This window comes from Dermacentor variabilis, chromosome 10 (assembly GCF_050947875.1).
Source record: "Dermacentor variabilis isolate Ectoservices chromosome 10, ASM5094787v1, whole genome shotgun sequence".
Lineage (NCBI taxonomy): Eukaryota > Metazoa > Arthropoda > Arachnida > Ixodida > Ixodidae > Dermacentor > Dermacentor variabilis.
This window is the reverse complement of record NC_134577.1, coordinates 6,135,001-6,149,745: the sequence shown is the minus strand read 5'-3', so window position 1 is coordinate 6,149,745 and position 14,745 is coordinate 6,135,001. Positions and strand designations below refer to the sequence as shown.

At 49.8% G+C, this 14,745-nt stretch overlaps 1 protein-coding gene across 4 annotated transcripts in view; it reads left to right on the top strand.

Annotated features, from left to right (window-relative positions):
* The window catches only part of LOC142559769 (uncharacterized), a 448,941-nt gene that overhangs the window by 159,184 nt on the left and 275,012 nt on the right, over positions 1-14,745 (top strand). Inside the window, exon 1 of one of the 4 annotated variants that reach the window (XM_075671403.1) lies at positions 13,248-14,136. The exons of the other annotated variants lie outside the window; for them this stretch is intronic. Coding sequence (XP_075527518.1) covers positions 14,037-14,136 — 100 coding nt within the window. The 5' untranslated portion in view covers positions 13,248-14,036. Of the gene's footprint in view, positions 1-13,247; positions 14,137-14,745 lie in introns of those variants that run through there. 4 annotated transcript variants of the gene reach the window in all.

The window sequence follows — 14,745 nt, the reverse complement described above, 5'->3', positions numbered from 1 at the left end:
TGATTGTGTACTCGTATTGTGCACCTCTTCTCGTCTTTCGTCCGGGTTGCGCTGCCCACCCATGAGAGTGAAGGCGAGATCGTGGGAGTATTGCCAAAGGTTACGGTCCGCAGCAGAGCAGTGTTTGTAGCCCCATCCTGTGTGCGGGAGGTTGAGAGAGAGAGAGAGAGCGAGGGAGAGAGAGGCAAAGGAAAGACAGGGAGGTTAACCAGATATTATCTTCGGTTGGCTACCCTGTGCTGAGGGAGGGGCAAGGGGATGCGTTAGGTGAGAGAGAGAAGGATAAAAAAACTACACACACACGCGCGTACACACAAACTGTTGCGTGGGCACTGTCACGCAGCATCCCGCAAAGGCGTTCCTAGTGTTACGCAGTGTCACCGTACAATCCTACGTCACACAGTGTAGTCACAATTTGCCAGAAAGTCCAGTGTCTTTTAAGTACCGCAGCAGCGCCTTCATAGCGGATCGCGCTGATGTACGCGTAGGCCAATTTCCAAGGATCTTGTTTTCTGTCATTGGGCGCTTGTGCAGTTTGTCTACGGTGGCTGAGAGTACTGCTCTTAGCCGGTTAAAACGAGAGCACTGACAAAGAAGATGCTCGATCGTTTCGTTGCACCCGCAGAAGTCACACAGTGGGTTGTCGACCATTCCGATAAGAAAAGAGTCGCATTTGAAGATGCTGCTCCAAGCCATAGACGGACTAGAAGGGTGCAGTCAAGTCGTGGAACTGTAATACGGAGCTGTAAATTAGGGTCCAGGGTATGAAGGCGTGCACTTGTGAAATTGGATGAATTCCGTTTAGCTAATGTCAGGTCATGTGCAAGTACGGAAAGTTCTTTCGCTGCGTCGGCTCTCGAAAGAAAAATGGCAACGCAGTTGACGCCGTCATGGGCAGATCGCGCAGCTGCGTCTGCTCTATCATTGCCATGTATGCCACAGTGACTGGGCAACCATGCACTGATATATTATATCGTGTCCTTTGTCAACTATGCGATGGTGGACTTACCTGGTCTCTGCGACGAACTGCTCATGTGATCCAAGGCGCAGAGCTGAGAGTACACTCTGTAGGGCTGCCTTGGAATCACAGAAGACTGGTTGAGGAGGAGGAGATTTTAATGGAGAGAAAGGAGGAGAGGTCGGCCTGGAGAGCGTGTCTCTAGCCTGTTACTCCTCACTGGGGAAAGGGGAAGTGGGAAATACAGGGAAAGGTAGGTGGCGGGTGATTATGTTATATGGTACAATGAGATACTCTATACACATTGTCCAATATGCGGATGCGCACTGCAGACGCAATACACGTAAGAGTAATCTTGTCCATACAAAAAGTAATCTTGTCACAAAAAGTTATTGCGCAAACACATTTCGCACTGACTGCACGTCTCAAAGCTTCTAGAGGCGATCGTCTAAACCAGTCTCACTTAAAAAGTTCAGAAGTGATTTTATGGCACGTTGGGCACAGTGGACACTCCTCCACGCGCCCAAAAGCTTTTCTTCTGAAAAGGGGCGGGAGTCCAAGCTGTCAACTGTAGATTTGAGTGTTCTTCGTTCGGCCGCATATTGAGGGCACACGCAAAGTACGCGAGCTATTAAGACTGGTTGAAGTCACCGCCGGTGACTAGGGGGCTGCCGCCTGCGGCGTGCAGGGCCTTTTTGAAGAGCGTTAGGAAGCGACTGTAGCGTAGGAACGGGGCGTCATAAATATTGAGGATGAAGATACCGTCCGTCCGTTTTTTGTGTAGGATGAGTTCTATAAAAGGGTGTTCGGTGGGACGGTCGTGGAGATCGTGTTCGATTGCGGTGATTCTGTTTCGGACGAGCGTGGAGACTGTGGGTGGCGTTGGCAGCGATGAAGGGTTGATATACGGGAAGAGTGATCGGAGTGTCGTGCGTTTCCTGGAGTATGAGTACATCCGGCTGACGTGAAGATGTGCGAAGGTGTTGACGAAGAACGGGCTGTTTGTGGAGGTAGCCTCGACAGTCCCACTGCCATATCACTGCATTGGTGGGAGTATGTGCCATGACGAGCGATCTAAGAGGTCGCCGGTGGCGAGGCGGGAGTGTCGTAAGAGATTCCGCTCGTGTCCATGATTATAGCCGGGGTGAAGGGGGTGGACGTGGTGAAAAAAGTGTGGAGGTTGTTTTCATATGGCGGTGACTTTTTGCACTACGACAAGCAGAGCGTTGTTGGGAGTTTCGACGGTGCTCTGTAGCGACACGAGCATGTCTTTGTCTTCGGAGCGCCCTGCTCCTCCTGGAGGGCCCTCATTGCTTGGGCCGGTGTCGGGGGTGTGACGCTAGGGGGTTCTGGGGCTTTGTGTGTGGGTTGTGTTTTGGGTTGCTTTAGGTTTTGAATGTCCTGTGTGAGTTTTTGAATTAAGTAGCGCATAACTGCATTTTATTTCTTAAGTTGATCAATGGCCGAATTGTCTGTGTTTTGTTTAGGTGTAGGGGGAGACCTGACCGGACCCTCTCGCGAGACGCGTGTCATAGCCTCTGCGAAGCTCACCTTTTCTGAAATCTGTCGCCCTCTTGGGGTCAACCTGGATCTCGACCGGGAACGGCATGCTCCGGGACGGGAGCAGGAGCGGTGTTTGGTGTCCATGGGCGGGAAATCACCTTGTTGAGAGGTTGATTTCTGTGCCGTACGTTGTTCCCAGAGGCGTTTCCAGATGGCGTATGGCGCTTTGTATTTGGCCGTGCACTCTTTGTCCGCCGTGCACATGGTGTGGGGCCCACCGCACAGCGTGCATTTGGGGGTGGTATTGGTCGGGATCGCGGGTGGCGCAGCCCCTGCAGATCTTGTTGTTAGGGAATGGACAAACATCCATGCGGTGCCCGAGACGGCATTGCGTGTTGTATATTGCACTACCACGCACAACAAAAGAGAGACGCATGTTTGTTTCACACAACCGCCATGCCTCAACCAGAGGATTGAAGAAAACACCGAGGCAAGCACAGTTTGTGCAAACTACCATAAGCTAATCGTGGCAAAAAAGTTGCGCGGAAGGTTTCTGAGAAACCATTATGCATTTTAGATCCGCCATATAGCTTCATAAAAATGTTCCCTTTTGTATTTCTTTTTTCATTTCATTTATGATACCCCTCAGGGCCAAGGGCATTACAGAGGGGGAGTGGTAAATACAAAAGAATGAAGAAGACAAAGTCAGTTGGTTGCATGAGTGTTTAAATGGCACCTGTATAGACAATATTAGCTAAGGCTTCACGGAACTGTTCATAATTAATAAGGTCTACAACTTCGGCGGGAAGATGGTTCCAGTCACGCGAGGTTCGCGGCAGGAATGATTGTGAAAAACTTTTAGTGTTGCATGACAAAATGCCGACTTTGTACTGGTGATCAATGCGACGGGATACATAAATTGGATGGGGGATGAGGTGATCTCGTAGAGTATGGTGATGGTACGACTTGTGGAAGAGGGCAATACGAGACACTTTTCTGCGGGATGCCAGCGATGGGAGGCAAAGATTAGATTTCATGTTAGTTATACACCAGAACACCGTGAATTCAAAGCGCGCCGCCATATTGATGAGCGCTGGTCGCGCCATCTATCCCAAGCGCCGCGAAGTAGCAGGTCTGGGCTGCCACGCCGGGAGATGCGACCCGGCGCAAAAGCGAAACTTGGGTTTTTCAGCTGGACGGAAGGCGTGTTTCGCGTTTTTTATAACCTGTCATTTTTCGCTGTCTCGATCCAATCAAACTTCAAGACCTCATGCAAGTCCGCAATGGCCACACTGAGTGCTGTGCAGACTGCAGAAGCGAATACATCGGGCAAGTACGCTATTACGTTTGCACAAACCGCACACTATATGCTAGAACACGTCTGAGCTGTAATATCTCCGCATTTTTGGGACGTAACCTGTGAAGGAATATACAGCACTGTGTTGGTGCCATATATTATTAAAGCACGCAGAACATTGTCCTCTGCACTTTCAGTTTGGTCTTGTTTGTCATGGTCACTACTGAGTTGGCCGCGTTCGGCAACCAACTGCTGGCGAGGTCGTTTGACTGGGCTTATAGCCTGCCTGATTAGCAGACGCCTGCCCTTCACCACCTGCACATTGAAAACAAAATATATGTTATAGTAAGAAGGGCTGTAGTTCTTTCCCATGCCATCACTGTTGCGAAGATATAAAGTCCTCTCAAAATGAAATAGAAAATACACCAGGCCAATTGTATCGTGCAATTTCTCGTACAACGTTCAGAACACAAGCCTACAGCACTCGAACAAGCAGCATATATGATGCTAAACCTGCACTCATTGGAAAATGAGGAACTACAGTAGTTATAATGTTAAACTACGTATGCAGTCAAAGCCCTTATAACAGGGTGAGCATGACAGTTGCAGGTGTTGTACAGTTGTTGCACAAACCATGACAGGGCACATAAAATTACCATACCTACTTAAAGCTGTATCGTCAGGTACAAGACAACAACCGCACCTGCATTCCAAGAAATTAGCCCCACCAACTGCAGCTACCTGGTATCAGGCCTGTTTCGCTTGTGCGAGTCCATATCGGATTGTTGGCGCTCCCTTAGAAAAGAAAACAGTAAAAAAAAAAAAAAAAACTGGCGAGAACGAGCAAAATTTTGTTACAAAATGCAACAATAACTAACCACCTTATTTTCCTCGCTATATGAACGGAAAAATCTTGCGCTTTACCCCGCATAACAGCCCGCACGCAGTTTAGAGCTCAGGAAGCTCAAATGAATTCGTTACGAATGACACCTGCAACATCGGCTCGTAAAGACAGGCGCGCTACACGAACACCTTCGGCGACGAGCAGTCGTCGTTTACGTTTTTGTGGACGCATGCTACGTGACGAGCAGACTTCGGTTTACTTTCATAGCAATAACGCTCACCAGCAGGGCAACATTCTATTGCCTACAACTTGTCGTTCACGCTTAATGGTCATGCCGTGCACCAGCTGCAAGTATCGCTAACCGCAAACTCAACTGTTCCGCTTAACCTTCGGGAGCTCAGCATGACTGAAAATACGAAAAGGCTTGTCCTTTTCTTATAGCCAAGGCGAAGCACTGGCACGGGATTCTGCTCTGTAGGCTTGTTGTCCAGAAAGTGCTCGGAGCAAACCTGCGTGTTACACATATTACGTTCGTAGGGCGCAAAGTTGAACGTGGCACCAAAATATACAGAGATCGAATACTCACTCGTGCATTTTCACTGGGTTGGTAGTTCTTCCTATTCACTGCAGCTATCCACCGGTGGCGCAGCTTGGCATTCTTCGTTGCGGATGGAAATCGGTGCAGGCTGAAAACACCGCATGCCGGCACGATTCCCTACGTGTGTTGTGCTCTTTGCAAACAACGCTAAGCAACCTGCTCCTTTTGCGCTGGTTGTTTTGGCATCCAAACACGACGCAATGATGCCCAGATGACTTCTTGTACTTTGGATCCGCGTGAACGGGCACATTTCCGCACTTTGGAGGCCTAGAGCTGACGCTTGCCATGTGTGCCGGTCGCCGGCGAACACACTTTGGCAGCCCAGTACAAAATGGCGCCGGTCGAACGGGCAACCCGGGTGCGAGAGTGTGCGTTCGGTCAGTCTGGGTGCGAGGCTATCGTGTTCTGGTCTATAGTCGCTGTGCGGTTGTAGTTAGCAAGAATAAAACGTACAGAGTTATTTTGAACCATCTCGAGGCCAGTGATTAGGTTTTCATGAGCAAAGTACCATACCGGAGTCGCGTATTCGAGTTTGGGTCGTATTAATGTTTTATATAACAAAAGTTTCAAATTAGTAGGTACGTTGAAAAAGTTGCGACGTAGGTAGCCAAGCATGCGATTAGCGTTTTTAATTATATTCTCAGTATGAAGAGACCAGTTTAGGTTAGAAGTGATGTAAACACCAAGATATTTATATGAAGAAACTGATTCCAACGACATGTTGTTAACGTAGTACGACGGTATTGTAGATGTTTTCCTAGAAACATGCATGACTTTGCATTTGTTAATATTGAGCTTCATTAACCATTCATTGCACCAGTTCCCTATAGTGGTAAGGTCTGACTGAAGTAATTCAATATCGTTAGCATTGACAACTTCTCTGAAAATGACGTAATCATCAGCGAACAGATGGATATAGGAGTTGATAAGCGAGGGGAGATCATTAATGTAAATTAGGAACAGTAGGGCTCCAAGGACGGAACCCTGTGGAACACCTGAACGGACCTCTGTAAAGCCGGAGGTAATGCCGTTAGCACAAACAAATTGCGAGCGGTTGAGAAGAAAACACTCAATCCATTTCAAAAGGTTACCGTCTATGTTAAGTTGTTTTAGTTTATGAAGTAATAGTTTGTGACACACCTTGCCGAATGCTTTTGAAAAATCTAAGAATATACAATCAGCTAGTGATGATTTGTCAAGAATATGGTGTAGTGCATGTGTAAATGATATTATTTGGGTTTCACAGGAGTAAAATTTCCGAAAACCGTGCTGTGCTGACGTAAAAAATGAGTTCAATTCAAGGAAATTAACCAGGTTAGTAAAAATAATACGTTCGAGCATTTTACAGCATGTACTGGTGAAAGAGATGGGACAATAATTATTAGGGGATGCTTTGCTGACGGATTTAACGCTGGAATCACTTTGCCTATTTTCCACTTACTAGGTAGCGTACAATGGTCAAGTGATTGCTGGAAAAGTTTGGACAGTATGATGGAAGAATAATATGAAGTGTTTTTTTAAGAATTTCTAGTTAATACAATCGTATCCGGGAGCAGAATGAATGCATAGTCCATAAATAAGCTTACCGACACCGGATGGAGCAACAATTACGGAGGGCAAGGTAACATAGTTACGGTGCTGTGTACTTGGCATACGTGTGCTAGATGTGGCTGTGAAATTTTCTGAAAATGTATGGTTTAGTATGGGGTGGCAGAAAGGTCAGAAGGAATTGGAACACCGGAAGAGTCGGTTAAGACAAGGCTGTTGTCAGTCGAAGGAATAATTGCACGCCAAAATTTTTTAACATTAGTGGTAAGCATTGAAGGGAGAACATGTGATTACAAGCGCTTTTCGGCGTCTTTGAGCGCTTGCACGTATGCGCGTTTGACGCCGCAGTATACGATGCCCAGCGTTCGATTGTGGGCGAAAGCTTTGCAATGCGGTAGAGACGCTTCTTTTTGTTTGACAAACGCTTAATGTGATTATTGTACCAGGGAGAGTTTGTGTGAGTTGTAATGGTGCGTTGAGGAATGTATACTGTTCAGTTAGATGGTTGACTATATAGCTGTGAACATGTTCAAATTAGTTTGCACAGTGCGGTGTTCAAAGCCATAAAGGAAAACGCCAATAAAAGAGGATAGTGCATCATTTATGGCCTGATAATTTGCTCTGTAGTAGTCTCGTATTATTTTTTTCTTCTTAGTTTTCGGACGGTCTAGTAGAAGTAGAACTGTAGAAGCAAGTGGTCGCTAATTCCTGGCAGGTACGTTACAGGCGATACTATATCGGGTTGATTAGTGAACACTAAATCTAGTGTATTCGCCGTGGTAGCTGTTATTCTAGTTGCCTGAACGCAGATCTGCACGAGTGAGAATACTGAACACACATCTAAAAAGTCGCAAGCTTGAGGTGAGAGTGGGGATAATTAAGGGGGGTCGGTATTCCATGTGGTGTTTGGTAAATTAAAATCGCCAAGTAGGAACAGCGGTGATGAAGGAAAGCGTGTTGCAACGGTGTTAACAGCGTCATAAAGTTCGTTACTAAAGTTTGGTGACGACGAAGGTGGACGGTAGCATACTCCTATTACAACTTTCTGATGATTAAGTGTTATTGCTGACCATACTAATTCTAGTTCAGTCTGCACGTGTATACATGATGATGGTATATCATTGCAAATTGCGAGAAGCACGCCGCCACCTTTGCGTGCTACGATCACAGCGATAGAATGAGAAGCGATGAGCATTGACGAAGATATCAGCGTCGCAGACATGCGCAGTGAGCCATGTTTCCGTTAGCGCGATTAGTAGGCATACGAGCTGATATCAGCTCCGCTCACTTTGACAATCATCTTCGATAGTTCCTGCGCATATTTTTCATACTCCTTCACTTCGCAAACAAATTAGCGGGTTGAAAAGACGGGCTACAGTGTGGCAGCGGCCTTTGCGCGTTCGGATCGCTTTTGTCTGCTCCTTCAGACGCTCAAGCCGCGCCGTTGCCACGGCAGTTTCTACTCGCGACTGATGATCCCGCCCCCCCCCTTCCTGTTTTTAACGCGATAGCGTTAAGGAGCTCGTGTCACAGAAAAGGCGGTGTCGTCGGCGTCGGTGTCGGTGTCGGCGTCCGCGGCGTTGGCCGTGAGCGATAAATCACGGCAGGCACTTCATAAATAAAAAGCAACTTCCAAGATGGGCTAGGTGGGAATCGAACCTGGGTCTCCGGAGTGTGAGACGGAGACGTTGCCACTGAGCCACGAGTTCGATGCTTCGAAGCGGTACAAAAGCGCCTCTAGTGAACGCGGTGTTGCCTTAGAAACGAGCTGTTTCTAAGGCTCAGGCGTGCGTCACTTGCTCAGGCGCACATTTCGTTGTCGCGCCGAACGCTGCGTTGCTCGACGCTCACCGCGTCCCATGCGGGGCGCGTAGTCGCTGCGCCGTAGCCCATTGTCTTACACCCCTTAGCGGGTCGACGGGAACGCTATCGCGTTCAACTCTTGAAGGCGAAGCTTAAGCGTCCTCCAATTTTTTTTTAATTTTTATCTTTTTCACGTGTTCAGTTTCCCAAACATTCTGTTTCTTTTTTTGTGCGCTCGTTTTAATTTCCCTAATGGGGCTTTACACAGGCGCCGCGAAATACCATTCTAGGTTCCCACTTTTGAGCATTCGCAACCGCATCGCGACGGCAGCATATGCCGCTCGTGAGGTTACGTCAGAGACACACCTGCTCTTCCCGGCCCGCTACCACCTCCCGGCTCTGGCAAGCCTGCTTGAATATGTTTACACAAACGGGCTTCTAGATCGCCAATAGACTTCGGCCTCACACGGCCTCTGCCCGAGCGCCGGCCATCGCCCCTCGATGATGCTGACGTCTGCTGCCTGAAGCCTACTCTCCCTCTCCCCCTCTACCCTCTCATCTTTCTTTCCCCACCCCCATTCCCCATTACGCTGCGCCGTGCTCCCATATGGGCTGCAGAACTGAGCGTATTTTCCCTCTCCTCAAATCACGAAGAAGAAAGAACCGCCGCTCTTTGCACGCGGAAAAAAGGGCAGAACCGGTGAGAGTGTTCCGGCCGCATTGTTCCCAGGAGCGAAGCCGCCCCGACACCCTTTTCGTCGCGGCCACGCAGGCGGGAGTGCGCGCTGGCCAGCTGCCGGAATGGGCGCGCGCACTCTGTGGCGGGGTCCCCGCCGTGTGCGTAGCATTTCTTGGTCCGCTTCGAAGCGCTCTTCTTCCCGACATCCCGGGGTGGTATTCTGTACGAGTCCACTTAGTGGACTGTCCTTTTCGGCCGTTGCTGATTGGCTAGGAGCGCTCGTGTCCTCCTCGCTCGTACAGCTGCATCCAATCAGCAGCAGCCGAAATGGACAGGTGGACTCTTACAGAATACCCCTGGTCGTCCACGCATTCAACGGGAATGCGCCGCTGCTTCCACCTCTGTACTCCATCAGTAGGCGGTGCCAAGCAGTGTTGCCCGACGATCACTTTCGGGGCGCGCTGATTAGTTTTGTTGAGCGAAGCTCGTTCGAATGGTCCAACGTGTACGGCGTCACGCGAAAGTGATTCACCTTGGCTCTCTCTGTTCACACGCAAGTGTCGAGCTGCTAGCACTTTAGATCTGATTTGCCTTCAGCTAGATCGACGCGGGCCTGCCAGTGTTTTGTCAAGTGCACACGCGCACTCTAAGAAGCGTGAGGTCGAAGCAGTGTTGCAGTGACCGGGACAAACTTATGTGTGGGGAATTACTAGAAAAATTATGCAGGTTTCGGTAAACTATGTGTATAATTATTATTATTATTATTATTATTATTATTATTATTATTATTATTATTATTATTATTATTATTATTATTATTATTATTATTATTTGTTTTGAACACACATACACAGTTAACAGGAAAGGGAAAGCGAGGAGCAGGCTGGCAACTGCCACCGGAAGGGGCACAACGCCTGCCTACTCTTCTGAATAGGCAGGCGTTGTGCCCCTTCCGGTGGCAGTTGCCAGCCTGTCTGGATGAGAATCTTTTAAAAAATTCGAAATTCAAACTTGGCGCGCAGACTAATCAGGTTAGAATTTCGTATTTATTTGTTCTACAAAATAAAAAGAAATCAGTTCGTAGTCGGCGAGTGTCCTTATCCTTTTGTTATCTTTTACGCTGCTTTTATTTCATTCAGTCGTACCAACGGTCAGATCCAAGTGATATTTTTGTGTGCCATCCTCTTATTTGCCTGTTCTGCTGCGTTAATTTTTTTTATTATTCCTAACGAAATTACCCAGTTGTCCACCCTGCCGCACTCGCATCTCGTTCGGCCGCCGCTTTGATGCGCATTCGCTTGGCGACACTATTGAATAAGTGGCGCTTGCGCGGCTTAATTGCCCACGAAAGCAGCGCAGAGAAGTGTTCGCACGTGACCTCCAACAGCGTCCCCAGGGAGACATTGCAAACGGGTTGAAAGGATATGGTGGCCGAATGAAATCGAAGTGTACCAGCGGTTAAATACGACGCGACACAACGTCAGGGACAGGAAAAAGGGCGCTCTTTGCTCTCTTATAGTGCCTCACTTCACATTGATTCGTGTCCTACTACAGCGTGATGAGTGCAGTCAATCTGATGCACGTGATACCAAACTGATATAGCCCAGCAAAAAGTAGTCAAGTACTATCACGCTCAGTGTGAGCTACAATACGCGGCGAGCGCGTGGCCGAGCGCCCTCCCACGCTGGACGTAGCGCATAGCGTCGACTGGCGCCGTGCTACCGAAACAGCGGGAGAGCTTTGCCGCTGTTCTTGTTTCTAACATCGCCCCTCCGTGCCTGATTTTGCCCTGTCTCCCAGGCTGTCCAGGCTTCAAGAAATTTTTGTCCCAAGAAAATGACCAGAACAGACCGGTGGCCCCCTTCTGTGCGAGCTGTGCGTCATGCTTCTGAAAATTAGAACTGCTGTCGCGTAATAATTTAATGCTTGATTTATCGCCCTTCGATGCGTCGTCACACAGATTTCAACGTTACCGTTCGATGCATGCCTGATTCGCCTTTTCTCTCTTTCTGCGTGCAATCGCAATATAAATCTCGCTGGAAATTCGCTCTTTCGATGATCCGCTTTATTTCACTGCGCAAACAGAGGAGACCGTCTGTCGTGATCGTTGATGAGGCTCTCGCAGAGGGTGAGTGTTCGAAGAGTGTAACTTGTTTAAAGAACGACGAAAGCCTTTTATAGTGCGCAGTTCTTTCTTTCGGTAAAGCAGCAAGTTTTCATTCTTTCGAAAACACATTCCGGGCATTCTGCTGACATCTCTGCAACTCCGATTCCGCTGTCGACAGTTGGTTGCGAGTGGAATTCTTTCCAGCCAAGCTGGAGCTTGTCCCCGTGCTTTTCTAAATCTCTCTAAATGGTTGAAGCGCTTCCTTGGTGAATCTCAGTGTAATTCTGTTTTGTCGGAGACACAGTAAGGCGACCGTGAATTGATTGTAAATAACAGAGCGCCAGCGGACGGAGGGCCGACAGTAGAAACGGCCACAAGCGCTCAGGTAAATTGTAGACGCACGACCTTCCTTATAATTCACGAGAGAACAAAACTATACAATCCAGAGCGCATTTCCGATCGCGTAATAATCGGGTAGTTTTGGTTGGCACCTTGTATGCTTCTAAATTGCCTGGCTCTCTCCGTCCCGTTGGGTCCGCTTTAAAGAAGTTGATTCTCGCTCACGGAAGCACGTGCTTCCGTCTTCCCTCTGGCACTCGGTGGCGCTGCTGTTGGTTTCGCTCGCTTTCCTCGGAGGCTTAATTCTCTGTACTTTCCGCCCGACCCCCGTACACGTTTTCTCGTCACGGCGCGAAAGGTCTGCAAAAATCAGCAGCGTGCGCCACATAACGCAGAGAGCGATCGTCTCTCTTTCCTCGTCTTGCTTGTTCGATAGTGGAGTTTTTTTATCTTTCACCGTCCGATCAGCGTGCAGAAGCGGCCACGGGAAAACACAACCACGGTGTCTATATACAGGAAGCGGGAGGATAAGCACGGGGAACATCCTGGCTTAGCACTCGAAGACAGAGGACGTTTTGGCGCTGCTCCGGCCGGCCCGACTGAATACAGGGTACGCCGGGGAGATTTAGTATACTGCCTGCACGATCAACGAAGCGCAAAAAATTTGAGCCAGCTTTGTGCGCTCCACTCGGGGCGTGCTGCGGTATCGCAAACCTATGCGTCACGTGACGTCATCCAGAAGCGTTGCAAACGGTGCGTTGCGAGAAAGATTAACACCCCTCGCTTTTAGTGTATACGAACTGTCGGCCTTCGTAAATAACGCTATGCCAGGCTGCGCGTATACCTGGAAATTATTTAAGGTTGCTGTCTGTATAGTATACGCCGCGGAACAACCTAGGCTATATAGTATATAGCCCACTTCAAGCGAGTTTACACTGCTGGGTTTTTCACCCACGACGCTACTGCAGCAACAGACTCGATATCTGGTTCGCTCAATGCGGGAATCGTCTTCTTGCGTGAGCTTCGTCCCGAAGCAGTTCCGCCAATGTTTTGCATGCGTCGCTCGCAGCGAGCCGACTTGGCTGCAGAACGCTTTCCGCACGCTCGAGTGCTCACCGGGGAAGTTGCGAGGAAGTAACATCCTTCCGACAAGAGACTATCGGGAGGTCGTTCGTCTGCCTTTTTACCTCGTGTGCCCTCTGCCGCATTGTGTCGTGCAGGCGAATCTGAGCGCCGCGGAACGCGTTTATCTGCTCTCCATCTTGGCCGGCTGCCGTTTCGGCGGCTGATACCCCGGCGATCCTCTCGAGCCGTCGCCTTCACCAGAGCGCCACAACCACTTTCACCGTCTACGCCGGCTGAATCAGGAACAGGCTACGCTGCTTCGCTAAACCCCGCTGCCCTCGTTGCGTGACGGCTTCGCGCGCGCTCGCCTTACCTGTTGTGTGCGTCGCTCCACGAGGACGTCACGTACCGGCCCGCCGCCGGCGCTCCAAGCGGACGCGGCTGGAAGTGGGCCGGCAACGCCGCGCCGGCAGAAGACGCCCGGCGTGTCCTGCGCGTTCGCCGTGCGCCGTCGCGTTAGCAGCCGAGCCACCACGCCTCTGTGCGCGCGTGCGTCGCGTCGGAGAGCGCGCCTGCTTTGTGTCGTTTGCCGACTTGTGCGTGGTGGTGCACAGCCGACAGGTCACGTGCTTCGGCATCGTGGTTTGTGAAGGTGTCGTCGGCTCATTCAGTGACACCGGGTTCCATCGTGTGGCTTTTGACGTCCCCGAAACTAAGTCGCCTTTCGAAATTTACGCGTGGTCGCCGGTGTATTCCTTGCCAACACGGCTGACGTTAAGCCAGTCCAGGGCGTCGCGCTTGGAACGCGGCCACAAGTTCCTGCAAGCGCTCTTTAGCGCCTTTTTCGTTATTCGGCACGGACAATCCAAGAAACCGAAAGTGCTGTCGTCTTCGCCACGTGCTGGCTTCCACATTTCCAGCGCCTCTTCTGAGACGTGTGCACGCATCCGGTTTCGGATTTCCCACGATCGCTGGCCACCAGAAGGTTCTCCTCGGAAGTTTGGATGATCAAGTGTTTTGACTGGGTGTCGTTCTTCCTCTTCACTGTGCTTCCTCTGCAGCCGACGTGTGTTTGGTCTAGGCAAACCTCTTCTGTGTGGTGACGGACGGGCCAGCGAGTGGTCGCACCTACGTCTGTTCTTGTCTGCGCCTCTGTTTAGCGCGTCACCGGAGGCTTTGCATTTTGGCGGTGTCCCCTGAACATCGGCTGCACGTTTCGCGCGACGAAACCGGTCCGCGCCTGAGGTACCTCGTCCATTAATTTTGTGTGCTGGTATCGAGTGGAAGAGGTGGCCATGGGTGCCTACTACGCGACGCCCGAGCTGACTCCCGAGCACGAGTTCGCCCCCGAGGTCGTAGGGGTCGAGCACCAGGACGGCACGCGTGTCGAAATGGGTGAGTGCGACAGGCGCAGCGCGCGACAGCGACTTGTCGAATGCGTATACACTCGGCATAGCATGCCAACGAGAGCGCCAAGTATGGATTATGGAGGCTGCTGTGCAGGCACAACTACCGCGGTGCATGACGAGTTCACTTCGCTGCTTTGTGCTGTGCGACTCCTCCGTTGTAGTTGGCCAGAGTAACGGGAAACAGAAAGGCACCTAATATTACGTAGACGTTATCGACCACCATTTTTCGCTCCGTGTACGGTTTGTCCAACTCTTCTCGTATAAGATTCCATCAAAGTAGTATGTACACAAAATAACAAATGCATTCTTACTCAGTGTAACTGTATATATGCGTGTGTTTCGATACCGAGAATAGGGGCAAGAAACGTTGTCAAGCTGCCACATAGCAGCCTTTTTGTTTTTGCCCTCGCATTCGTTACGATGCTATAATGAATATCAAATAAAGTTGTTTGAAAGTTATAACGTTACTCGAATAGTGGCGAACATACAGATCAGCAAAGACTTCGTACAAAACGTAACATAAACGAAAGGGCTCCTCTGACACGCGCGAGGAGCGAAACGGCATCCCGCACACGGAGTTTCGGCTTGTGCCGCG